Raw genomic sequence first — 26,769 nt, 5'->3', positions numbered from 1 at the left:
TTGCACAGGATGCCGGCTAGATTATGGGTATCACATCGGCGCCTATTTCTGCCGTGAAGCAGTAGTGTGTAAGCATTACTGTGTTTCAGTCTGAAGGGCGCCGTAGCTAGTGAAATTACTGGGCAAATTAGACTTAACAACTTATGTCCCAAAGTGACGACGGCAGTTGTAGTGCCGCTCAGAATTTTTGGGTCTTTCAAGAATCTTGAGCGGCACTACATTGTAATGGGCAGGGTGTATCAATTACCATCAGCTGAACGTCTGGCTCGTCTCGTCCCTTATTTTCATTAAAAAAAAACTATTTTTTATAGTGTACCTACCCGATACGCTTTGTTAAATTTAATTACGACTTTGTAGCTTCTGTGGTTTTAGAAAAGAGCTTTGGTAGCTTAGATTAAGGATTGGTCTTCGCTGCGCTCCAACTAGATACCGAGTGTAGTTGAAGTGCGGTAACTAATACTACGCCCAAGTGAGTGTACTCGAGCCAGGAGGTCTACTCGTAAAATCGACAACGATACATTCGGAACAGTACGACAATTCTCCGAATATATCGCAACTATCCTACTCTGACAAATGTTCGAATTCCTTATCGTTTATCCTAACCATAGACTAATATTTTGATTTTTTACGATGTTAGAGTGAATGAATTATTCGCAAACTTTGAAACACTAAATATTATCTGTGCTATGTCGCTGTTAAGTGTCAAAAGTCAAAACACAGTTTAGGCGCTAAGGACCATGCCAGACTCTGCACCACCAATTTGATATCATTTACACAAAATGTAAATATTTAAAAATTATGTAATGAATATAATATGACCACTTAAAATTGAATAAATAATACAGAACTTGCGGATAATTAAATGTAAAAAAAAGTAACTCAACCCTTCTCGTCGACTTCCTATTTCTCAGGCGGCCATTTGCATTACTTTCTACGCATAAACGATCGACAAAATGACTTAAATTACTTGGTAGTAAAAAAATCCTGTTGAATAGTAAATCACATATAATTATTTTAATAATATTTATTAAGTTAGTATATTGTATGGCAAGTATATCTATACGACTTGAAACGATAATAGCAACGACAGCCTAGGAGGTGTCGTTGAGATTATCGTAAAAGTGACGTTTGATTATTTGTGAAATTCGAATATTCGTCTCTGACATTTTCAACTAAGAGTAGGGTTAGGACCGATAATACCGAATAATGTTTCGTTCGTTCAATTATCGTTTCGACATTGAATACGATGTAACTAAGATTAGGATTCGACACGACTAATACCACGATATATCGAATATCGATTCTAGGAGTAGGCCCCCAGTCTCGAACAATGCGTGACGTTGACGTGCCACATGTTCTGTTAAACTTTGCTAATAATTGAAACTAAAATGCAGGCTTGCGTAGTAAAACGTAGTAAGTATTTGTATTTTATTAATTTCAATGTAAAATAACACGAAGCGAATGCTAGAAAATTTGAAAGATGCCATTGAGTGTCAAGATGCCACACACACATGCATCTTTACAAATAGCCAGAACACACTACAATATAAAGTTGCCGTAATAAAAAAGGTATTGTTCTTGGGTAGTGCGGTTTCTAGTTGGAGCACAGCGGAGATCAATCAAGTTAACCATATACTCAACCTTCCTCAGAAATCTTCAAAAACTCAACGTTTTCTTCAACACTGAATGTGATTTGATTTGGATATTTTGATTGTTTATATTTATAAAATACTAGCTGACCCAGCATACGTTGTATTGCCGATATTAAAATCGCGATACAAAAGTAACTGTTGATCGTAGATGGGTGAAAAGTTTAAAAAAAAAATTTTATGAAGTTGTATGTATTTTTTAATGCTGACTCATAATCAAACAAATTTGAAAAAAATGTCAAAAAATTAAATAAAAAAATTCGTGTGGACCACCCTTAATATTTAGAGGGATGAAAAATTCTCAGACCTACCCAATATGCACTCAAAATTTCATGAGAATCGGTCAAGCCGTTTCGGAAGAGTTCGGTCCCGCACACCGTGGCACGAGAATTTTATATATTAGATTTAAACTTAAGGAATGCATGGAAGGGACAACGTCTAGTCCCTTCCATGCAACGTTTTCTCACTCTCACTCTGTTTCCCTGTAATCTGTATTTTTTAATGCCAGCGGAAAAACCATGTAATGACATCAAAAAAAAAAGGAATCAATTTTAAGGAAAAAAAATGCCTTTTATGCCTAATGAATATTTTAGGAAAAAAAAATGTTAATAAAAAGTTGTATTGTCAGCTCTAAATCCGACTTTGCTTACGAAGGTGCTACTAATGATTTTTATGATATCCATCTATGATATGAATGTAGGATCTCATAAATGATTCCAAATTCCTTTCGAAAAAATACCTCGAGAACCTAGAACATTAATAACATATTACTGAATCGATAATTTTACGAAATTACTATCTTGTATCTATGAAATGAATCTATATGCGTTTCCAAATTTTTTAATTTTAAAATGATCTTAAATTTGTTATCTACGACCCCGAGAATATTGAAAGGATATTATGAATTATATATTTAAAACTATATATTTTATATATTGTAACTGCCTAACATTAGCTTTTGCGTACAAGATACATTTTTGCCCCCTAAAAAAACGTGCTCTGAAAAGGTCACGAGCATCAGGTTAGCTAAAATAATTGAGCGAAGCTGAGCAGATCTCCTACCGGGTGATTCCAATTGATTTCTGTGTTAAATTGTTTCTCGGCCATTTCTGGACTGGTTTTAAAAAATTTTTAACTCATAGAAAGCAGATGAACTGACAGAATTATGAATTTCGACTTAATTCAATTATTATTATTAAAAACAGACATGATTTACATACTATTCTAAATTAGCACGCGCTAATTGGAGACTCAAGGTCAACGTAAGTTTTAATTGTAACACTGCAATCCTTTGGTCATTTTCGAATGTCGTCATGATCTATAATAGAGGTGTGTCATTGAAGATTTTTAAATTGATTTAATTTAACTGTTTTTTGTAAATGGTCAACTGGTTGAAAAAACTGTTAAATGGACAACGGGTTTCGAAACATCGTTTAATGCATTTATTAATAATTTAGATTTTATTAGGTTTTTATTTCGTCAATACAATATCAAGTCAACGTTTTCGTTCGCAAATTCGTCAACTGTTTTGAATTAAACTGTTTTCGTGAGGCATTAAATTTCTCATTTATTGCGAGTTACGGGCGAAGACGTTAATTCGTTAACGAATATAAAACTGTTAATAAAAACAGTTTTTTTATTTAACGACCACCTCTAATCTATAAGCATCAGTTTTTGTACACAGAAAATGTAACTTTTTCGTAAAATCTAATGTAAAAACACAGTTACAATTTCTGACGTTTTAATCCATTGAAAACTGTTTTATTTCAATGTTCATTCACTCAAACAAAATTATATACTGTTCCAATATATCCTGATTGTTCCAATGATAATTTTGAGCGGTGACATTCAAAAATGATGGTAACTCGTTTTCAGCCACGCCGAGAAACCTTAATCTACATAATAGACCTGTATAATAAATTGTATTTTGAATATTTTTCCTAAAATATTAAATGAAACTCCTTGAATCAATTCGTTTGCAATGTTTACATAAGGAAAATTATAGAATAGTTTACAGAGAGGGAGAATATTAAATGGATAGAACCTAACATTACTTGAGTTAAGAAAATTTATAAATATAATATTTTTTAAGCCTTTCAATGGTCATTAAAAATATTTAAGAAAATTGAATTACTAAATCTACTATATGCTCGTAAGAAGAACATACAAGAATCTCAACGGAACCTCTTTTCAATCAATGTAATATTTTACAATTACTGTATATATATATATATACAAAACAAATTAACGTGCTGCATCCAATATAGGAATTGTGTTAAAAGCGTTGGAAATACCAAATATTTCATAAAAAGTAATAAAGAATAAACTGTAAGTATAATAATAATAGACTATCTTTATATGTTATTGTAGTTTGTTAATTAGTTATCACAAATAGTATAGTATCGTAGTTGTTATGATACCACAAAGCTCACTTCTATCAGCAGTTTTTTTTATTTGCATGGAACACGGACTAGTAAAAAAATATGGATTCCGTGTCACCTTACATAACAGTGTAGCACCAAAACGAGCCGATTAACATGTAAATACATAGCCCCACGCACACACTTACACTACGACATGCCGATAGGCGGCCATTATGAGAATTGTCATCATCTGTGACAGATCAGTTTGCGTCGCAATAAAATATTTTAAGAATGCCGTCGTGCGTTGTGAAACTCTCCCAGCATTATTTTTTGCGATTTTGAGATATTCAATTGTGGAGTAGTAGGATTAAGGAAAGAACCATTTTTTTAATAAAAATTGGAATAACTGGCTAGAACCTCAGTTCCATCAGCCCTCAGTTTCATGCAGCCAATATTTTAATCTGAGCTAATACTTAATATCTCATGGCTGAAAGTGACGAGCGCAATTGCGATGCTGTTCACAATGTTGGATAAGTTGCTTGGGGCCAGCGGTAGGTGAACATATTACTCATCACATTTTCCTATAAAAAAAAATTTGAAGAACGCTGATTTACCAGGGGGTACATTCATTTGTATCCACAAGCAGGTATAATAATTATTTTGGTGTAAAGAGAAAACAAAGTAAATAAAACAAATTGTAAAAAGTAAATTGTACAAAGACCCAGTGGAAGGCTCCTTTGCACAGGATGCCATTTAGATTATGGTCAATGGCGCCTATTTTTGCTGTGAAGCAGTAATTTGTTAGCGTTATTGTGTTTCGGTCTGAAGGGCGCCGTAGCTAGTGAAATTACTGGGCAAATAAAACTTGACATCATATGTCTCAATGTGACGAGCGCAGTTGTAGTGCCGCTCAGAATTTTAGTAACGTCCGGTGTGACCTTAAAATAAACAGGGGCTTTACCTGAAAAATAGGGTAATCCATTTAATGGTGTTCAAAGTACATAAATCATTATGTGTTTCAAGATACAATGATTTATGATAACAGGTCCGTCTTTACCAACATTTTTTTTAAAGTAGTGTGGAACACTACTTCAATACAAGTATCGCTCTCATCTTTGATCTGGTACATCTTAGTATCAGTTCTAAACATGCATGCAACACAGAGCTACTCAAATTGTCGGGCCAGAACTTGTAAAAATTCCTATCACATATGTATTTTTATTTGTTCTCTAAAAATGTACTTATTTGATACCATGTCAGTGACAAATCAACGAATTTAAGAATGAATTTTGTGTAGGTATTCTTAAAATAAGAAATGTTACGTAAAGTATGTACGTCATTTTTATATGAGTTAAAACAAATATACCTACTACAATCAAGACATGGGCACAGGAACCAAAGCCCCAATCCTTACTTTCAAGGTGTCACTTTTTTTTATGTAATTTATTTATTTACTCATGCTATGCCTGCGATATTTATTTATATTTTAGGAAACAATCTGACTAACAGAATTTCAAAAATCGGAGTTACAAGTAATGTGGCTATATAATAAATACTATGACTAAAAACGGGAAATAGGTAATTTGTGTTAACTAGTATCCCCCGTAACTGCACACACACTAGCATAAAGCTGCTTCACTTGATAATATCACGGCGCAGAGTCCTTATTTTTTTTTTTCTCATCCGTGTATTAAAGAAACATTAACATTTTATGCTTATAGTGTGCTTATAGCCCCAGCGGTGTAGGATCTGTGTTGGTGAAACTGTTAATAACCAGTTAGGACAAATAATTATATGTAAGATTTAGGTTAGTGAAGTTTGTTTAACGGAGATGTGATAAAACCAACTACCTAATCTTGATTGCAAATTACAATGTGGCCCCAATATTGAACGATTGGCTAATAGATTTAGTTCTCCAGCATACGCGGTTAAAAAGATAAGACAATTAACCGACGTAGATACGGGGCGACTAGTTTACTGTAGTTATTTTCAGAGAATTATGACCATAGGACATAATACTATGAAAATAGCTACATATGTGGTACAAAATATGTGGGACAATTCTGCAGATCATCGTCATCATCAGTCGGAAGACGGCCACTCCTGGACAAAGGCCTCCCCCGAAGATTTCCAACCGGTCCTGCGCTACCCTCATCCAACGTATTCCGACGATCTTGACCAGATTGTCGGTCTTCTTGTGGGGGCCTACCAACACTGTCTTCCGGCACATGGTCGCCATTCGAGGACTTTACTGCTCCAACGGCCATCCGTCCGTCGAACTATGTGCCCTGTCCACTGCCACTTCTGTTTCGCAATATTTTGTGCTATGTCGGTTAACTTTGATTCTCCTACGGATAACTTTGATTCTCCTACGGATCTCCTCATTTGTAATTCGATCTCGCTGGGAAAATCCAAGCAGAGCCCTCTCCATTGCCCTCTGAGCAACCATGAGCTTTCTCATAAGGCCCAGTAAGCGACCACGTCTGCGTTCTGTAAGTCATTATTATTCTGCAGATAATTAATACCAAATTTGTGCTGCAGAAGAGGGCTATTCACGCTATTTATAATCCAGGTCCTAAAGAATCAATAAGAGAAAATTTAAAGAAATTAACATTTTAAGCGTTGCCTCACAATTTTATCCTCCGAATTCCACTTTCCACGACACGCCACAAGTTAGGATATCATCCTCACCATATGAATGTATGGCGGTCCTCCACAGTGCGGTTTTCAAAGAGCTTTCTTCCACGTACTACAAAGCTGTGGAAAGTATTGCTGTCATCTCTGGTGAACGGCTGGATTACTTGGCGTTGCGTAGAGACGTCGCATCATTGTGTGCTTCTACCGCATTTATCACGAGGAGTGTTCCGAAGAGCTGTTTAACCTGATTCCTGTCGCCGAATTCCACCTTCGCATGAAACGCCACAAGTTAGTATATCATCCCCACCATCTGGATGTGTGACGGTCTTCCACAGTGCGGTTTTCAAGGAGCTTTCTTCCATGTACTACAAAGCTGTGGAATGAGCTTCCTTGTGCAGTGTTTCTGGGACGATACGACATGGGTACTTTCAAAAAAAGCACGTACACCTTCCTTAAAGGCCGGCAGCGCTGCTGTGATTCCTCTGGTGTGAAGGGATTGTGGGCGGCGGTTATCACTTAACCCGTACGCTCGTTTGTCCTCCTATTCCATAAAAAAATATTTTTGATAGTGTAAATGTATGTACATAGGCACATAAGTGAATTTTCTAGAAACTGCCATAACCATAATGTTAACAACACTAGGAACACATAAACTTATTATGCTTACTACTCGGCTAACTACTAAGTCTACTACTACAAGAAGATCCCAGAAAATGTTCAAAAGTAATGTATTACGAAATCCAAAGAATTGTTAAAAACGTTTTGTGTGTTGACGACTTTCTTCATAATACCACATATTGGCAATGGAGCGACCGCTGTCAGGCTATTTAAATAATAAATTTGATTGTATCGAAAACTTACATATAAAAAAAGAAGAAGCCCGTTCTTTTGCCCTTTCTTCTCAAGTCTGAACCATTAATTTCCCACTCCTATATTGAACAAAAATATTTGAATTTGAATACAAATTTAATTTGAAGTACCTATTAAATCTTGCAGCTGGGGCCACTTCCCGAACTGGCGGTCTTTCATTGAATAGTTATATCATATTTTGCCGTGTAATCTCATGTCCCAACTCATAAATTTGTTCCTTGGGTCTAAAGGCTCGTAGAAGTACGTAAGATAAAAAATCAAAATCACTTTATTCATGTAGGTCACGGAAATGACACTTATGAACGTCAAAAAAAAAGTTTTCTTATTAAATCTACCGCAACTTCGTAAAGGGTTGAGCTAATGAGAAGAAGTAGCAAGAAACTCATTGACACTCTTTTAAATCAAAATTTACATAAATTTTCATCGTTTTACAAATCATTTCAACTACAATTTAATATGTAAAGTCATGCAACAAACATACTCAAACGTCAAATAGTCAATGCCTTACACGAGTAAGTCAAAAAGGGAAAGTTAATTAATACAAATCAAAAGTTATTGAGTACAGTAGCTGCATCATCCACACACACCGTAAATAAATAATGGTATTCTGTGAGCATTTTATAAGGGATTATATATAATAACTTGTAAGACTCTGCAGCCGAGCCCCCGGTAACAGGATCATGCTGCCACCACAAGTAGCACCCGTTCACGAGCATGAGCCAGTCATCGCCTCCCTCAACCATATTTTAGGGAAGGGGACGACCCTTCCCATGTCTCCGCCACAAGCAGTGACATTAAAACGAGAAACTTCGATGACTTATCATTGCTGATTACTAACGGCACACATATGTATTTGCAATCAAAATACTTAGAATGTAACCACAGTTTAGAATATTTCAATTTTAATTAAGTTCACGACATTATTAATCATATCCTTTAAGACGCGGATGTACTCACGTTTAACGAATATGCATTAGAATGACATTACTTATTATATTCCAATCAACTTTATAAATCAGTAGCAATCCGAACTTGAACAATAGATCACTGTTTTTTTACTCGTTCTTAGAAACTACGTTGAGGTTTTTTGTTTGTGTATTCAGAACCTTATTATGTCATCGATTTTCGATGGAAACAGTGCCGTCTTAAACCATTGAGAAGTAATTGAATATTGAATAGAATTAATTGAAATAAAATATAAACTTAATGTTCAAAAAATGGTCTTACATAAAGTGGCTGTGTCTTTTGTGTGTTTAATACTAGCTGTTAATGTGGTTGTTGGTAAGAAGCTCTCATGAATTTATAATAAAAAGTAAAAAGGAATTACTAATTTAATATTAAAAATAAACAGTTACGTAGTTAAAGAGACGTCTTGTAGGTATAATGGTGTATATAACTTATAAACATATGTAATATGTTGTATTAAAGAATGGCAAAGTTCCTTTGATTCCTTTGTCTCTTATGTGCAAGTCTTTAAGAGTGATCACTTATCGCCAGATATCTTTTACGGTCTTTTCACGAGGACAAAAGATAGATAGAATCAGCCTAGTACTTGTCCGGTTGTTAAAACAATTGGTGGGAATTCCTAACTGAGACAACTGATGGCATTTATATTCAACTAGCTTTTACCCGCGACGCTGTCCGCGCTAACATTACATTAATAAAACATATCCTACTCGTATGTGTAAATCCAGCAAATATCCGATTTTTCTTCATGATCACGCAGCGGTATTTTAGTTTATTATTTCATTATGAGCAATTTACTTTTCGTTTATTACTCGTTATTAATGTAAGTTATTTGGTGGAACATGGTAGTTGTGACATCCGGTCCGTATCTGGATGGATAAATATTTGCATCATTATTTCAACTCAGAAGTCTATTTAAAAACATATTTTGACTACAACTCAAGAAGAACGGTCACAAGAAACTCATCCGGTCTATTTTACAGAATAAGATGGATTATTGTGTGACTTAAATCATAACCACACAAATTAATATTATCTCGGTCAAACGCTTGTTAGCAGTCCATAATATTAATTGAGAAATTCTTTCTCAAACTAGATTTCGTTCTGTGATACCGACCTAATAATTAACTATTTTCAACCGACTTCAAAAAAGGAGGAGGTTCTCAATTCGTCGGTATTTTTTTTTGTTTGCTACCTCAAAACTTTCGACTGGGTGAACCGATTTTGATAATTCTTTTTTTATTTTAAAGCTGGTGCTTCCCGTGTGGTCCCATTTGGCAATGGCACCCAGATCTGACAATGGCATCAATGAGAAAAATCATAAAAGTTTTAAATTTGCTATACATACGTATAGCAAATTGGATGATAAATTTACGAATAACTCAATATCGCGCCAACCGATTTCGATGATTCCTTTTTTTATTGGAAAGGATATACTTCAAAGATAGTTTGGTGAGAGTTTAGTTAGGTTCTGATTACGGAGTTCATGGCAATTAAGTGTTCATTGCTGCATTGAAAAATTTAGCATATCTGCACATATTTAGACAAGTTGTTAGTTAGTGTACTTCAAACTCACTAAAAAACAAAAAATAAAAAAAAAATAACAAAAAAACAACCGGCTTCAAAAACACTATTCCAAAACAATAGATATAATATGCAATAAAAAGTATAAAAATAATTGCGTATTTTTGTACAATCTAATTCAAGTTCAGATTTTTGTATTTTTTGGAGTCGGTGTCATCCAAGATAGGCTTGTAACTACATACATAGGTGAGATGTGCTTGAGTCGTGAGGAGTTGAGAGGCGAGAGCGGATCGCGGCGGAAGAACACCGATTCCAAAAATTACAATAATCGTGACTAGAATTATATTGTATAAAAATACACAATTATTTTTATACTTTTAAGTGCATATTAAATTATCTATTGTTTTGGAATAGTATCTTTGAAGTCGATTGTTTTTTTGTTAAAAAAATTTTTTAACTTATGACTTTGTATATTATTTTATGGAAAAGGGTGACAAACGAGCGTACGGATTTCCTGGTGTTAAGTTATCACCACATTCTCTTGCAACACCAGAGGAATCACAGGAGCGGATGGAAGAAAGGTGTACGCGCTTTTTTTAATGATGTCGTATCGGTGTTTCTGCCGCACAAGGAATGTAAAACATACATAAAATTATTTATTCAACTCTCATACCGTTAGATACATCATTGAAAACAAATTTTGAAAACAGCTATTCAGCGACGATTTTCTAAAGTGAAAAATGAACGAGACTTCCTGTCGATTTATATATTCCTTCGTAGTCCTTAAAATACCGTCGGAGATTATTTTATTAATCCTCTAGATTCTATTCTAATTCCCCTAGAATATTGAACCTACCAAAAAAATTTTTACATACAATATTTTCAGGAAGAACGAGTCTATGTCCCTACGTTTTCCTTTTTTCTTAAAAACTTTTCAAAATTGTTACGTATTCGTCTGAACAGGGCGGTATAAAAATGGCATGTTCTACGATATTTGAAGAGTCATATTTTCTTATGTCGTTAGTTGTTTGAAAAAACAAACGTACAGATAAAGCTTTAGCTCTACAAGCATTATCCAGACAGAAAAAAAGGGAATGCGTTTGTATGGAATAACTCTGCTAGCGTCTCTTCTTAATACATTTTCTACGTTAAGTGCTAGTACTACTACTACTCAATAGCTTTTGACATCTCAATTACCGATCACCTTAGTGAATCTATCTATGTATTGGAAATCTAAACGAGACTTTTGTCTAAATACATACATAGGCTTAGACTGAGATCTAAAGAGCTTACTTAGACTTTACTTAAGTAAAGCATAGCTGAGTGTAAACTTAGCATAATCTTTAATTTGGTTTTTATAATCATCTGAGAGCTGAAGTTTTACATAAGTCTGAGCATTGAGCATGGTCCAATAAAAGAGAAATAACCCCAATTTATATATTTTTTTTTTGTTATGTTTCAAAGGTATTTATTAGGGTGCGTTTCCGACGTAACCCGGCTTGATATACACCTAAATTTTAAATTTCCATTATATATCTAAACCCCTCCTCATGAATCACTCAATGGTTTTTGAGTTTCTCGCGAGCAAATAGACATACAGACGCGGCAGTGGACTTTATTTTATAATATGTAGGGAAAAAGAATGGACATCTTAGGCTGTCTGGGTTCACCGTCGTGCTGTGTGGACGAGCCATTATATTACGTTTTAGGTGGTTCTATATTACGAATTAAACATCCCTCCACAATCAGCTCCATCAATGTATTCCTCGCATACAATATATATAAAATATAGACAGTTTAATCTTATTTTTTTTATGACAATTAGGGACGAGACGAGCAGGACGTTCAGCTGATGGTAATTGATACGCCTATAGGACTAATACCTATTTATGTATTATCTTAGATTATAGTGAGACTGAAGAAACGAACAAGACATTTATCTAATGGTATTTGATGAATGCATTACCGCTCAGGTTTCTTGAAAAACACAAAAGTAAACATTACAATTGCGCTCGTCACCTTGAGACATAAGATGTTAAGTCTCATTTGCCCAGTATTTCATTAGCTTCGGCGCCCTTCAGACCGAAACACAATTATGATTACACATTACTGCTTCACGGCAGGGTGTCTTTAATTATTAGGCTATAGCTCCTGTATACGATGTCATTTCAGGGATATTCGTAAGCAATCTTAACGGCTCCTGCATCAGATGTCTCTGCCATGTGGCTGGGTGTGATCTGTCTCACACGTGCTCTGGGGGCTACTGTGGACCGTTCTACATATCAAAGGTCTACTGGGTGGATGCAGGGAAGCCCACTCTTCCGGATGATAGCCCTGACAGGGATGAAGGTAATTTACAAACGAAACTAAAATATTATCTAATATATAAAATTCTCATGTCGGCTTGACCAATTCTCATGAAATTTTGAGTGCATATTGGGTAGGTCTGAGAATCAGACAACATCTATTTTTCATCCCCCTAAATGTTAAGGGTGGTCCACGGCAATTTTTTTTATTTATTTTTTAAATTTTTTTGATTATGAGTCAGCATTAAAAAATACATTCAACTTCAAATTTTTACCCATCTGCGATCAACAGTTACTTTTGTATCGCGATTTTAATATAGGCAATACAACGTTTGCTGGGTCAGCTAGTAATATATATATATTTCTTTTGTGCGCCTGTTGTAACTGAACTCCTCCTAAACGGCTGGACCGATTTTAATGAAACTTTCTGTGTGGCTTCAGGTGGATTCGAGAATGGTTTAGATTCACAATTGAACTCCTAAGCGGCTGGACCGATTTTGATGATTTTTTTGTGTGTCCATATAATATAATTCTCCTGCTCATGTGTATGTGAGTGAACTCCTCCTAACGGCTGGACCGATTTTTCAAATTTAAGACGTGTGTACAGGACAATATATATTATTTAACTATAATATTCAGCTATATTTATAGGTATTTTATTAAGGGTGCGCACAAGCAGCGTTTCTTGCATTTGTACAGTAAAGACGAGTCAATAGAGAATCAATGGCGATTGATATGCTATTTTGGTCTTTAATTGTTATAACGATTTACTGTCGATAATTCATTCTGATGTTTTTTGCAGCGAGTGTGAGTCTAGATAGCAATATGGTATGAGTGAAAACAAATGAGACCATTTGAAATTCTTTTCTTTAATGACTCAACTTATATCAAATTTTTTGTGGCTACTTAAGGCCAGGTTATCCCGTTTATGCCACTTTTAGAATTCATTTTTGATAGGTAAATAATAACATTCAGAAACTGAAATAAATATAGATTTTAGGATCCACTCTTTCTTCTTACCATGTACCCGTTTAATACACGATACAATACAATTTTCTCGATCGAAAAAAATCCCGAACGCACTTCGATTTACAGTTTTTTTTTCAAAACAAATTCCATTTTAAACATGTTATAAAACTCCATTTCTCCTATAATTAATATCACTTTATAGGTTATTAATGTTGGAATCGATTCTACCTGATCGTTTTTATTTCATTACATTTATACATTTTTTATTGATTATCCAAGTGATTTTTGATCCGTTTGTCGTTCGCCAGTGTCTCGCGGGACGTTACCGAGGTGAGACTTGTGTCAAATTATTGCGCGCGCGCTTCTTTTCTGTTCCGTAAATGGTATACGATATAAAATAGATTGTGAATTTATTATTTTGCGTTATTGTATTTGTAAGGATAAAGTTAATGTGAATATTTCTTATTAGTTATTGTGTAAATATTTTGTATGGGTACTTACAACTTTTAAGACAGTATATTTGTGATTGTTTTTTAGAATGGCAAATAAAATTAGGTGTAAATCACATTTGAAGGCGAAAAGAATTGCGAAAGAAATATGGTGAGTTATACTTTTTATTCATTTATTGGTATTCACCACAGTAACAGTATTAAAAAAAATATTTCCCTCCAGTAGTGAAACGCATTCGATGTGGGTTCCAATCTTTTATAATACTATATTTTATTGTTTCAGTTGAAAAATGAGTCGAAATAAAAAAGGTTTATTTGTTGGAAAAAAAAAACAAGGAGGAACAGTAAGTGCTCTCTTTATTTTCTCACTCACTCTCGCTCCCTCAGAATATATAGTAGAAAGCACCTACTAGAAAACGCACAAGATACCTAACTCTGCGCCCGTGTTTGAACTTCAAGAATATATCCCTGAAAGTATTTGTAATTACATTCATCAATGATAGCGAATATTTACTTTGGAAACACTGAACTCATCAACACTCATGATATATATTGATATGGCAACAGACGTAGTCAGAGAGTTCTCGACGAATTTTGGGATGGTTCTTTAGGCAAGTTGAAATTGTGATAAAAAAAAATTTCGCCGTTCGCTGAAACTAGCCCCGCAAGTCTTTTAGCGACTCATGCAAAAATTAATTGAATATTTTTTAGCAACTTCATTTTTTTTATACGGCATTATAATGAAGTGTTTTATTTCAGAAAACCGTGTAACGATACGTCTAATAAGACTCACACATCTTATATAACATTAGAGCCTGTTGATTTGCAACCCTCTGCGAATAAGTAAGTTTTTTTCTGTTGTAGTTCAGAGGCATAAAAAAATTAAATTAGTTTTACGCAGTATCTAATAAACATTAATATTAAACAAATAATTATTATTCCAGGACATCGAAAACACCGAATTATGATACTATACAAGATGTACTCCTACCAATGTCTTCGTTATCTGCGCAAGGACCAATAGTACATTCTGAAACTACTCAGTAAGTTATCAGTACTGACAACAAATACACACGTTTTTACGATTATTATTTTTATATTATTATTATTATTCATGATCAACGTATATAAACTTTATCTTGTATGACTTGTCTATTTAAAATTGTGTTTTATACCTAATTATAATAACGACGGAGTGAGTCCATGACATTTTTTATAAAATTGTTTTTCAACATCAGTTCTGTAGGTTCCACGTTATACTATCTAAAAACTTATTTTATATTGTTACAGAGAAAATGATGGAAATGAAGGCGCATTCATAACTGAAATGTATAACAAGGAAAGCCATTTCCAACCCTTATCAGGACGGCGAATAATTGATATAAATTATTTTTTACAAAAATTCCAAGAAAAAGCACGCCACAATGATCTATTTGATTGTAAATCAAGCAACTTCTGCTTAATTGGTGTAAGAAGACATGGACTGATTTCAATCTTTAAATTTAAATGTAATATGTGTAAAGAAATTTGTTCTATTTCATCTGAAACCACCAAAGATACCGAGCATGTAGATGCTAATATAGCTGCTACCACTGGAGTTGTAGCCTGTGGTATAGGTTTTTCTCAGATTGAAGAGTTATTTTCAGCAATAAACATTCCTATATTTTCTACAAAATTCTTTAACCAAATGCAAAATAAACTTTATAAGAAATGGGAAGAAACTGCATGTGAAACAATGGAAGCCGCTGCCATTAAAGAAAAAGAAATTGCTATAGCAGATGGCCGGACCAAAAACGGGTATGCTGTCATAGATGTCTATGTGGATGGAGCATGGTGTGCCAGGTCATATGGTTCAAACTATAAAGCTTCATCAGGTGCAGCAGCCATAATTGGCAGAAATACGGGTGAAGTTATGTACTTCGGTGTCAGAAATAAATATTGTCTCGTATGTGCCCGAGCCGAAAATAAAAAAACTGCATCACAAGACCACTTGTGTTTCAATAATTTTCAGGGATCATCTAGTTCAATGGAAGCCGACATAATCGTTGAAGGTTTCAAAAGCTCAATTTCCATGTATGGTATAATATATGGCAGAATGGTAGGAGATGGTGATTCTTCGACCTACTCTAAAATATTTATCTCAAATCCTTATGAAAGTCAAAATTTGACGGTTGAAAAATTAGAGTGCCGCAATCATATATTGCGCCATTTTTGCAAAAAGCTAAGAGCAGTCACCACAGAAACTAAATACATATTAGCGCACCGAAAAACCCTCACAAATCAAAAAATTATGACAATGCGAAAGGCAATAGTGAAATCTATTACACATCACAAGGCCTCGCACAGTCCTAAAAATGTAGCAATATCCATTTTGCACAACGATATTATTAACTCTTTATCTCATGCTTATGGGAATCTGTCATGAAAAATGTCAAAATTACTTTTGTGATAAAGATAAAAACTGTGGCGGCGAACTGCTAAAGATTGAAAATTCCACATTTATATTTAGAATAAACGCTATTGTGTCCAACGTGGCTTCAAAGTCACGTAGTTTGATTGAAGACGTGAACACAAATACCGTAGAGTGCTTCAACAGCATTATAGCAAAACATACTGGAGGTAAACGTATAAATTTTGCTTTAAAAGGGGGCTATCAAGGATGATGCGCGGCAGCCGTTGTTTCCTTTAACACAAAATCTACAGTATCAACAATACAAAAAGCTATAACAAGTAACGCTCCCGGAGGTTTAGCTGAAGAAATTGAGAAGAGACGTGCGAAAAAACGAAAATTAAACATGGAACACCCAGTAAAGAAACGTAGAGTTCTAAAAGATTTAAATAAAATGCAACATGACTATGGTCCAGCTTGTTCATTGCCCGATATGTCGCAAAAAGAATATGACAAATCAAAAGAACATTTTCTCAAAAATCTGGAAACACTAACATCTGATCGACACAAAGTAGAGAGGTCTACAATATTACAAAGAGACAGTAGCGAGTGGCTCGAAATAAGAAAAAATATAATAACTGCTTCCAACTTTGGACCAATCTGTAAAAGAAAAGACACATTAGATACAGCTCCCCTCGTTAAAAACCTATTGTACAAAAAAAAATTGGCCCATCTCACATCTATCGCGCATGGAGTTGAGCATGAGCAGCAAGCTTTGCTGCAGTTGCAGCAGCAGGAAAATATTATCATTGAGCCTGTGGTTTATTTATAGATAAAGAATACCCTTTTATTGGGGCAACGCCTGATGGTTTAATTGGAGAGGATACTATAGTCGAAGTCAAGTGTCCAATTACAGCACACAAAAAAGGACTTTCTAATCGTATACAAGAAAACAAAATAGAAATTTTAAAATATAATATAAATACTAAAACTGCAACGGTAAATAAAAACTCAAACTGGTACTATCAGATACAAGTGTCAGAACGACAACAGTGTCTTTTGGCTATATGGGCAGGCGAGAATGAAAATGTATACACAAAATTAAAAGAAAAAGATGATTTATTTTGGGAAACTAAAATGAAACCGAAATTGATAAAATTTTACATGAAATGCTTGCTACCCGAAATCATAGACAGCACGATAAAATTTTACATGAAATGCTTGCTACCCGAAATCATAGACAGCACAAATGTACGTGGTATGCCCATTAGAAACTTATCCATGCAAGATAATAACGAAAACATTCCCCCTGATGATCAAGATGAAAACGAAAATGTTGACCCTGATGAATCACAACCGAGACAAAGCACACGCCAATTGAATGTGAACGATTTTTAAAGTAAACTGATTATGTTGGGAACTTCAAACTATTTCATACAAGTAAGAAAATTGTAGAAATTTTTTAGACCTAAAGTGTTTTTGACAAAATTATGCACATAAATCATTTTTGTTCACAATATTGTATTATTTTTAACGATCCCTATTTTTAGGCCTGATACTGTTTAGCTTAGACTGTGAGACGCGAATAATCAGGCTTTACGTCCGACTCGAATTTGAGACGTAGCCGGGAAGTTCGCGACAATTTTTGGAGAGTTGTTCTAGTAAGTTGAAATTATTAAAAAAATATAATTTTAGCTAGTTAACGATTATTTCGCTACTGTGCAGCATATTACTTTTGCTAAAAAAATGTTTGCCAACTTGGTTTTCTTTATCTTTTAGTCTAGGATTTATTGAATTCGAAAAAAATCCAAGACCTCTCAAAAAGTTTTTTTGGATTTAATCTTTGCATAAGTAGTATGCTGTGAATTATCAAAATAACCGCTAACTCGCTAAACGAGTTGCGTAGCTGGATTAGGTGTTTGTCGAAATTGTATTTTTCACTAAAACACATAATTTCAACACGCCTATAGCACCTTCCCAAAATTCATCGCGAGCTCTTAGACTAGTGGAGACCTAGCACTTGGAACACCCGGCCAACAAACTACAATTTCAATAAATTGATTCATAAATATTTTTTAGGGTTTATTGTATAATATATCTATTCAAATTGAATGTCTTAGGTTTATTCGATTACTACGAATTATTACAAAACAAACTTACAATTAGTCAAATCTCATATTTTATTTTTAAAAGAAATTATGATATTAAATTTAGTTGACCTACAGCTGCCTGATTACACGAAATATTGTGATTTGTGAGACGCTAGCGACGTTAGCGCACGACTCGCTTCGCGGGAATCGCGGGCAACTCTTGTAAGCGTTAAATGCCTACTTCGCTGGGTCTACCCGGCCTTAAAGCGCCACTCGCGAGCGTCCAGAGAACTAATTTTGACGTATAATACAAATGGATGCGAGGGAACGTACAATAGTCGGAAGTATTTTTGCATTTTGAATTAATTTCGTGTTATTTATACTTCAAGATTTTTTTTTAAATAGTTTCCAACCCATCTATCGATGTTAGCTGTGGTTGTCATCACTAGTTTAAGTACCGCAGACTCTCGCTACATGGCCATCAGCGCCAAAATGGCGAATATCAAACAGCCACAAAATCACTTTGACAGCCGCCAGTCCAGCGGTATATAGTAGAGGTCAGTGTTGCAACGACATAATATATCGTTCAACATTCAAGATTCGCGCCACTTGTTTTTTATAGTTAAGAATCAAAATCACAATATCCATGTAACATGACAAATCTTTTGAAGTATTTTTGACTCTGTATTCAACTGTTTTTATTATACATACATACATAAAATCACGCCCCTTTCCGTAGGGGTAGGCAGAGACCACTCCTTTACACTTGCTACGATCCTTGCATTCTTGCTTCGTCCACTTTCATTATTCCTTTCATACATGCTTTCCGGTTTAGGGTAAGTACTTTTCACCTGGCCTTTTTTCAAGACGTCCCTGATTTGATCTTGAAACGACCGCCTAGGTCTACCCCTTCCAACACTTTCATTCACACTGGCCTTATACACTTTCTTCGTCAATCGTTCTTCATTCATTGTCTCTTCATCCTTTATGAAGAAGATAATATAGTAGTAGATGTGATGAGATGTAGTAGATGTGTTAGTTCCTGCGTCTCGGAACTATTTTAAAGGATGACATTATTAATTTTCATTATTTTTTTTATTTTAAATGAGACATAGGATAATCTAAATAAATATTTATCATTGTTTTCAGCCTTTGAAGATTGCGCCAGAGATTTCTACTGCTCAGTGAAAATAATTGAAAGCTACATGGCAAGATTTGGAAAGGTAAGAAAAATATCGAAAATGATATGGAGTTGAAATACCTTCATTCGCAAATAATCAATTCTGTTATTACACTCCTTGAATTAATTAATTAATGAATTACTCCTTTATCGTAAACTTTTGAATCTATTATGTGTTATTGTTAGTTTTATGCAATTTTTACACAGTTTGTTACTTTTTTTAAGTGATATTCCTCACTTTAGAAAATTTATAGATTCGGGCGCTATCAGTACCAACTAAAACAGCCGTCCGCATGCCGCATGATTCGTAAATCCTGGTATATCTTGTTTAATCCTCAGGTTGTGGCTCCATCTACAGGATCTACTTTACAGATGGTAACTTACTAACCAATCATAATTGCATAATAGGAAATTTACTTGAGATGTCGCTCGCATGCGGATGATTGGCGAATTGGTAGAGCGCTGGTACGTTACCCGAGGACGTAATCCGGCATCGTTCATAAATTTTGGTACAAATTAAATTTGTACATAGAATTTTTCCACGTCCTATATACATCTTAGCAAAGGCCCTAAAACTCTAACATGGAATCCTGTCCAAGAGTCGTCTCTAGTTTCAATCAACTGTGAGCTTGACTCTGTCGTCCCTCCGGTTATGTTCCTACCTCTCCTACTTCTACGGTTTCAGGGGATATGATCCCGTCACCACCTCCACTTCTCCTATTTTTTTATGATAATAAGGGACGAGACGAGCAGTACGTTTAGCTGATGGTAATTGATACGCCCTGCCGCTTATAACGCCGCTGATACGCCCTGCCGATTATTACAACATGCCGCTTAGAATTCAGGAAAAACCCAAAAATTCTGAGTGGCACTTCAATTGCGCTCGTCACCTTGAAACAAGATGTTAAGTCTCTAATAATTTAAGTAATTCTTACTCATTACTGCTTCACGGCAGAAATAGGCGCCGTTGTGGTACCCATAATCTAGCCGGCATCATGTGGCATAAAAGGCATAAAAGGCATTTATTTTCTCAAAATTCATTCCTTTAGAATTCTTTTTGATGTCATTTCTAATAACTACTAGATACTACTACCGCTTCGGAAACATATGGCGCTCTGAGAGAGAAGAAGCGGCGCAAGAAACTCTCCAAGCATTCTTTTTTTGCGCTCTTTTCAATAAAAATATACAATATTGTTCAATCATTTCTATGTCTATAAAATAATCACAATCTAGTCCCAGGCTGTCCGATCATTTAGATATTCAGCAGTGGAGTAATAGGATTTTTTTTATTTATAGATAATGTCTGAACAGTGGCTGGGACTTTATTATAGAAGTGTATACATTTACCCTTAAAGCTATTATGTATCTTATGAAGCCTACTAGAATTAGTTACAAGCAATCCCTTATTTCTAGTGTTATAATAATGAAAATCACTATTAAGAGCAAAAAGGTGACGATTTTTGTGAACGTATATTAAATTTTCATAAATGTAGTGACAATGAACAGTCATATTTATTTCTTTAAATTTTTCTTTGAGAGACTGTCTATAACCAAGCTGATATATAGCACGGAACGGATATGTGCAAAGGAGCCTCCCACTCCTATATGCCCTGTCTCGTCTATCTCCACTAAAGCTGGTCTCAATTTTCACACATTCTATTCTTCAACCCTACATGTTCTTAGAGCATAGAAACCTACGGGCGGAGTTCACAGACTTTCATTGAAACGGTGTTTAACAATCAGTCAATGAATTCAATTCTTAAACATCGCAGCCGGTTTAGAAAAAGTTTTTTAGACTCCAAGATACAAGGATGCTACGAAATTATTATAATAAGAACTAGTTGTGACGAAAAAGAATGGGTTTATAAATGGCCTGTATTATCGGAAAAAACTTAGATCATTCATACGTCTAGATAGACTGTGACAGCTGTGAAAACGTCGAAATAAATTGAGGTTGACTATTAACCTCTCTTTTTAGCTCTACACGCACACTTATTCAAAGTGACATACAAATCGCGAGTGTAAGACGTAGTTAGTCACGCACACTAAAGTAATAAACCTGGCCTGTTTTCATAGGTTGTTTAACAGCAAGAGGCTCTATCTAGACATATAAATTATCTAAGGCAAAATTGACGAAATTTATGATGCAATGATAAATAGTACTTAAATACATAAATCTTAAACATTAAACTGCAATATTGCTAACTGAACAGTATGCTTGTCTTTGTCTCTACAAGTTAGATCACTAAAAACGTCAGAACTTACAATTGACAGTTTGATATAACCATGAGCATTTACAATCCCATTATTTATCGGTATCAATTCAAATTCATATATTTTTATTCAAAATAGGATGTCACATCACTTATTGAAAGTCAAAAACTACCACCCCTTCCAAAAAAGAATGCTTTAGAACTGTGAAGAATGGGCGCAACAAACTCAGCGGGCCTTATTTTCCATCAAAAAATATGTTTACAAAGTAATTTTGTACAATTAAACTTTTTTTAATAGCCTGAGGGCGGTCGCTCCATTCCATCTGTGGGATCACTAAGAAAGTCATTTCTGTTATAGTAACCTTTACAATATCTACCCTTTTAATATCGTAATACTTTTGTTTTGAAAATTTTCTGTTGTACAAGCATATACAACGACCCACAAAAGACTTACTAACTCGACTTAGCCGAGCAATACGCATAACAAGTATATGTTTGTTCCTCGTGTTAACACTATGATTGTCACAGTTTCCTGCAAATTCCTCTATGTACTTATGAACATATAGAACAATATCAACCCCCTTATTCATAATAGTCTGCTAACTTAAAGCATTGCTAATTCTCACTCTGTCTTCTTCTATTGACCTAAGTCAGAATGAGAAATAACACTCCTTAGCGTCTGTTTAAAGTTAGCGGAACATTATGAATAAGGGGACAAGAATATATTGAGAAGCAACAGTCAATATGTTTATTTCTTTAAATTTTTCTCTTAATGGTTCTATAACATTATTTTTATTAATTTACAATTAAGAGATGATGTTTTTCCCAGGACTGCAACGGTGATGGAGTGACTGACTGCTTCGATTATATGATGATCAATCACAATGGTGGGAGAGCATGTTCCTCACCACTGTTCCTATCCGAGCTGGGCTTGCGGAGATTGAAGCTCTTCAGACAATGTCGCTTCCAGTAGACTAAGACACCCCAATACAGTGCCGGATTCAGCAACCTCGGGGCCCCTAGCAAATTCTTCCAAGGAGCCCTTGATCTGTATTCATCTTTTTTTTTAAGTTCTTTAAGTAAAAAATATATAGAAAGTACATTATTCAACACAGTCAAAGAAATAACAATCTTAAATTTAATACATTTCAATGGCGACATTGCATTATAGAAATGGTTTGGTCAATGATTATGTTTTAACATCAGAGATTTACAAAGCTTATAATAATAACAGATACTTGATATTTTAGTGTTGTACCTTTGGAGAGGTAACACTTGTTTAGTTAAATATTTAAAATGTTTAGCTTAGTATTAAACAATCATTAATTTGTTATTAATGGCATAGGTAATAACTTAATTTATCTAATTATTTATTAGTACGGTACGGTACGGTAGTGTTTATTAGTACGTAACTCACGTTTTATCGGTGAGGGTACCGAATAGTTTCGGACCATTCGGAGGTCAAATTCAAATTCAAATAATTTATTCAAAATAGGATGTGACATCACTTATTGTAAGTCAAAAAAAACTACCACCCATTCCAAAATGAATGCCTCAGGCCTGATAAGAATGGGCGCAACAAACTCAGCAGGCTTTTTTTTTTTCATCAAAAATATGTTTTACAATTATTAAAGTACCATTTGCAAAGTAACAAAGTAACATTGTACAATTAAACTTATTATTTAATAGCCTGAGGGCGGTCGCTCCATTTCCAATATGTGGTATCATTAAGAAAGTCATTTATGTTATAGTAACCTTTACCACACGAACGTTTTTTAACAATTCTTTTGAATAACGTAATACTCTTGTTTTGAACATTTTCTGGGATCCTGTTGTAAAAGCATATACATCGCCCCACAAAAGACTTGCTAACTCGACTTAGCCGAGTAGAAGGCAATATAAGCTTATGTCTGTTCCTGGTGTTAACATTATGGTTATGACAGTCCTTCATCAGGGACCAGGGTGAGTGTACCACTACACTACGGGATAACGTTCGGGATAACGTCCCTAATGGTTCGAAAATAGTCGGTACCCACACCGATATAACGTGAGTAAAGCCGTAAATAAATAAGTAGATAATGTCTCACGAAAGTTTTAATAAATTAATTTATCTATATTGCAAATAGTCGGTTACCGAGTGTCGAACTTGGATTGTCTTAGTTGGAAAAGTTATAACGTTTTTGGGACATGTAGTAAATTCAATGTACCATCACTTTTATAAGTTTCACTCATAAAACTATGCTCACGCAGTGATGAATGGGTTTAAATATGCGGGGCCCCATTTAACGCGGGGCCCGTAGCAATACTCTTGCTCCGTGGTAATCCGGCACTGCCTCAATACTGTACTGATTAATGTAATCTATTAATTTAACGTTTACTCCAATAAATTAATATTATAATTGTCTGCGTGTTAATTTTTTATCGAATAGAGTAAATAATGGATATATTTAAACTTGTACCGCTCCTTACTTCTACATTATGATCTATGTTAGGAATTTTCGGAATGATATTGATCAGTCTTTGGGTCAATATCTTAGGCAGAGATCCTTAGAGCGTACTCAGACTCCACTCATACTTTACTTACGTAAAACTTAGTTGAGTGTGATAAAACGCGAACTTGACTTTTGCATTGGGCTGTCTTAGCTTAAGCTCAGCATAATTTCTGCTTTTTTTTTTACGAAAATAAGGGACGAGACGAGTAGGACGTTCAGCTGATGGTAATTGCCCTACCCATTACAATGCAGTGCCACTCAGGATTCTTGAAAAACTTAAAAATTCTGAGTGGCACTACAATTACGCTCGTAACCTTGAGACATAAGGTGTTAAGTCTCATTTGCCCAGTAATTTCACTAGCTACGGCGCCCTTCAGACCGTAACACAGTAATGTTTACACATTACTGCTTCACGGCAGAAATAGCCGCCGTTGTGGTACCCATAATCTAGCCGGCTTCCTGTGCAAAGGAGCCTCCCACTGGTAATGCTGACAAATTACTATAAAAAAGAAATCAAAGATTATGCTAAGAACTGTATAAATTATTAATATTAATTATTGTCTGTATTTCCCCCCCCCCCCCCCCCCCCCTGAGAACTGTATAAATGTCATTTAAAAACCGAAGCTGTAAGATTTGATTTCACAATTCACCTCAAGCCTTTTGTTTCGGTTTATTATTGCAATACCTAAGTAGAACATGTTTGCGGTGAATACACGGTGAAAATACAGTGCGGGGGTGGCGGGGAATTCGGACCAGTCGGGGTTTGCGCTTTTCACTTATTAAATGATATTTTTTGAAGTTATACTTTTTTCTAGCGTTAGAGAAATATCATCAGAGTGAATTACAACGATGCGCGCGTACACCGTCATGCGAATTCGACACCCTGACGTTAGCTGCTCAGCTAGACTATTAAATGGTTGCAGACGTCGAACGTTTTCAATCACATAACTAAGCAATTTTTCATATCAGATGTTTCTATAAGACTTTATGCGTCAGGGGTATCTAATTTAGTATCATACTTCAACTACCAAGCCTCTCTCCTCAACTCATATGTCTAATGAACCATATTCAATGGACGAGAATCAAATAAATTTCAATTAATATAAAAGTTTTAATACACAAAAAAATCCTCTCCAATTGCATAAAAATAATTTAATGATATTTATTTACACAGTATTCAATTTCAATAGCAATTATTTTTATTTGATATTAGATGTGACATCACTCAGTCCTAAGAAGAACGGGCGCAACAAACTCTGCGGAAAAAAAACATTGCCCCCCCCCCCCCCTTGCACAGATTGCCAGCTAGATTATGGGTACCACAATAGCGCCTCTTTCTGCCGTGAAACAATAATGTGTAAAAATTTGTGTGTTTCAGTCTGAAGGGCGCCGTAGCTAGTGAAATTACTGGGCAAATGAGACTTAACTATCTATCTTATGTCTCAAGGTGACGAACGCATTTGTAGTGCCGCACAGAATTTTTGAGGTTTTACAAGAATCCTGAGTGGCATTGCATTGTAATGGGCAGGGCGTATCAATTACCATCAGCTGAACGTACTGCTCGTCTCGTCCCTCATTTAATATAACTAGGTTTCGACTAAGCACTTTTGTATCGTCATAACAAATATTTAATTTCTATTTTAATGAAGTTTGTTTGACTTTGACTTTGAGTTGTTTCTGTTTGTGCCATTGTCAAAGTACTTGTCAAATCAAATCAAATCATCTTTATTTCTTTGATTGATTTATTTGTCCCTAGTAAGTAGAACATATTTCCTACTAGAGTTGATTCATATCATTCATGAATCTATCCGGAATCTATCATAACATGTCCGGAAAAAGTAGAGCTCGTGAGAAGAACATTCAAGAAACTCAACGGCCGTTCTTGTAAATCAAATAGATCTGTAATATACATTACGAATTAGTTTGTAAAGTGCTGCGTCAAATGTATTAATCATATTCAAAGTTAAAAAGCGTTCTAATTGTAATATGCTCTGACTTGTGAGTGACTTGACTATGTGGTCGCTAACTATGGGGCTTATGAGTAAGCTCATGGTCACTCAGAGGGCAATGGAGAGGGTTCGGAGATTCCCTGCGAGATCAAATCAGAAATGAGGAGGTCCGTAGGAGAACCAAAGTCACCTTCATATCCTAAATAATTGCGAAACTGAAGTAGAAGTGGGCAGTGCACATAGCTCGACGGACAGATGGCCGTTGGGGCAGTAAAGTCCTCGAATGGCGACCACGTACCGGAAGACGAAGTGTTGGTAGGCCCCCCACAAGATGAACCGATGATCTAGACAAGATCGCCGTTATACGTTGGATGACGACAGCGCAGGACCGATCGTCGTGGAATCTCTCTTGATGATCTCGTTATGATCTTTGGGGGAGGCCTTTGTCCAGCTGTGGACGTCTTCCGGCTGGTGATGATGATGTTCTGACTTTAACCCGACCGACACAAAGTAAATGAGCTTTCCTTCTGCCGTTTTATCGATTTTAAACTCGTTAGGTACTCAATATTTTGCTGATAAACTCAATAGGTACTTCTATTAATTCATCATCAAATCAAACAACAATATTGTTCATTTATATTTATTATAACATAGGTTTATATTGCATAGGTACCAGCTACACACATGTGCTTAATTAAAGTGTTATAAAATAACAAAAATTTA

The 26,769-nt window shown here is 35.1% G+C and overlaps 2 protein-coding genes across 2 annotated transcripts in view; both read left to right on the top strand.

The window, feature by feature from the left end:
- The window catches only part of LOC126966023 (lysozyme-like), a 302,967-nt gene that overhangs the window by 22,204 nt on the left and 253,994 nt on the right, over window positions 1-26,769 (top strand). The window lies entirely within an intron of this gene.
- LOC126966034 (lysozyme 1-like) lies at window positions 8,557-24,007 on the top strand. The gene is made up of 4 exons (XM_050809912.1): window positions 8,557-8,800; window positions 12,182-12,358; window positions 19,362-19,435; window positions 22,435-24,007. Exons 1-4 carry the CDS (start codon window positions 8,737-8,739, stop codon window positions 22,576-22,578), a joined length of 459 nt encoding a protein of 152 aa, XP_050665869.1. The 5' UTR covers window positions 8,557-8,736; the 3' UTR covers window positions 22,579-24,007.

This window comes from Leptidea sinapis, chromosome 9 (genome assembly GCF_905404315.1).
Source record: "Leptidea sinapis chromosome 9, ilLepSina1.1, whole genome shotgun sequence".
NCBI classification, from domain to species: Eukaryota; Metazoa; Arthropoda; class Insecta; order Lepidoptera; family Pieridae; genus Leptidea; species Leptidea sinapis.
Note: the sequence above shows the minus strand (reverse complement) of the source record. Positions and strands in the feature narration are given on the sequence as shown.

Excerpts from the sequence above, each read along its gene's own strand:
- LOC126966034 (XM_050809912.1), top strand. The coding sequence starts at position 8,737 with ATGGTCTTACATAAAGTGGCTGTGTCTTTTGTGTGTTTAATACTAGCT. Across the intron at positions 12,359-19,361 it reads TAGCCCTGACAGGGATGAAG|CCTTTGAAGATTGCGCCAGA; the intron begins GTAATTTACAAA and ends CATTGTTTTCAG. Across the intron at positions 19,436-22,434 it reads ACATGGCAAGATTTGGAAAG|GACTGCAACGGTGATGGAGT; the intron begins GTAAGAAAAATA and ends TGTTTTTCCCAG.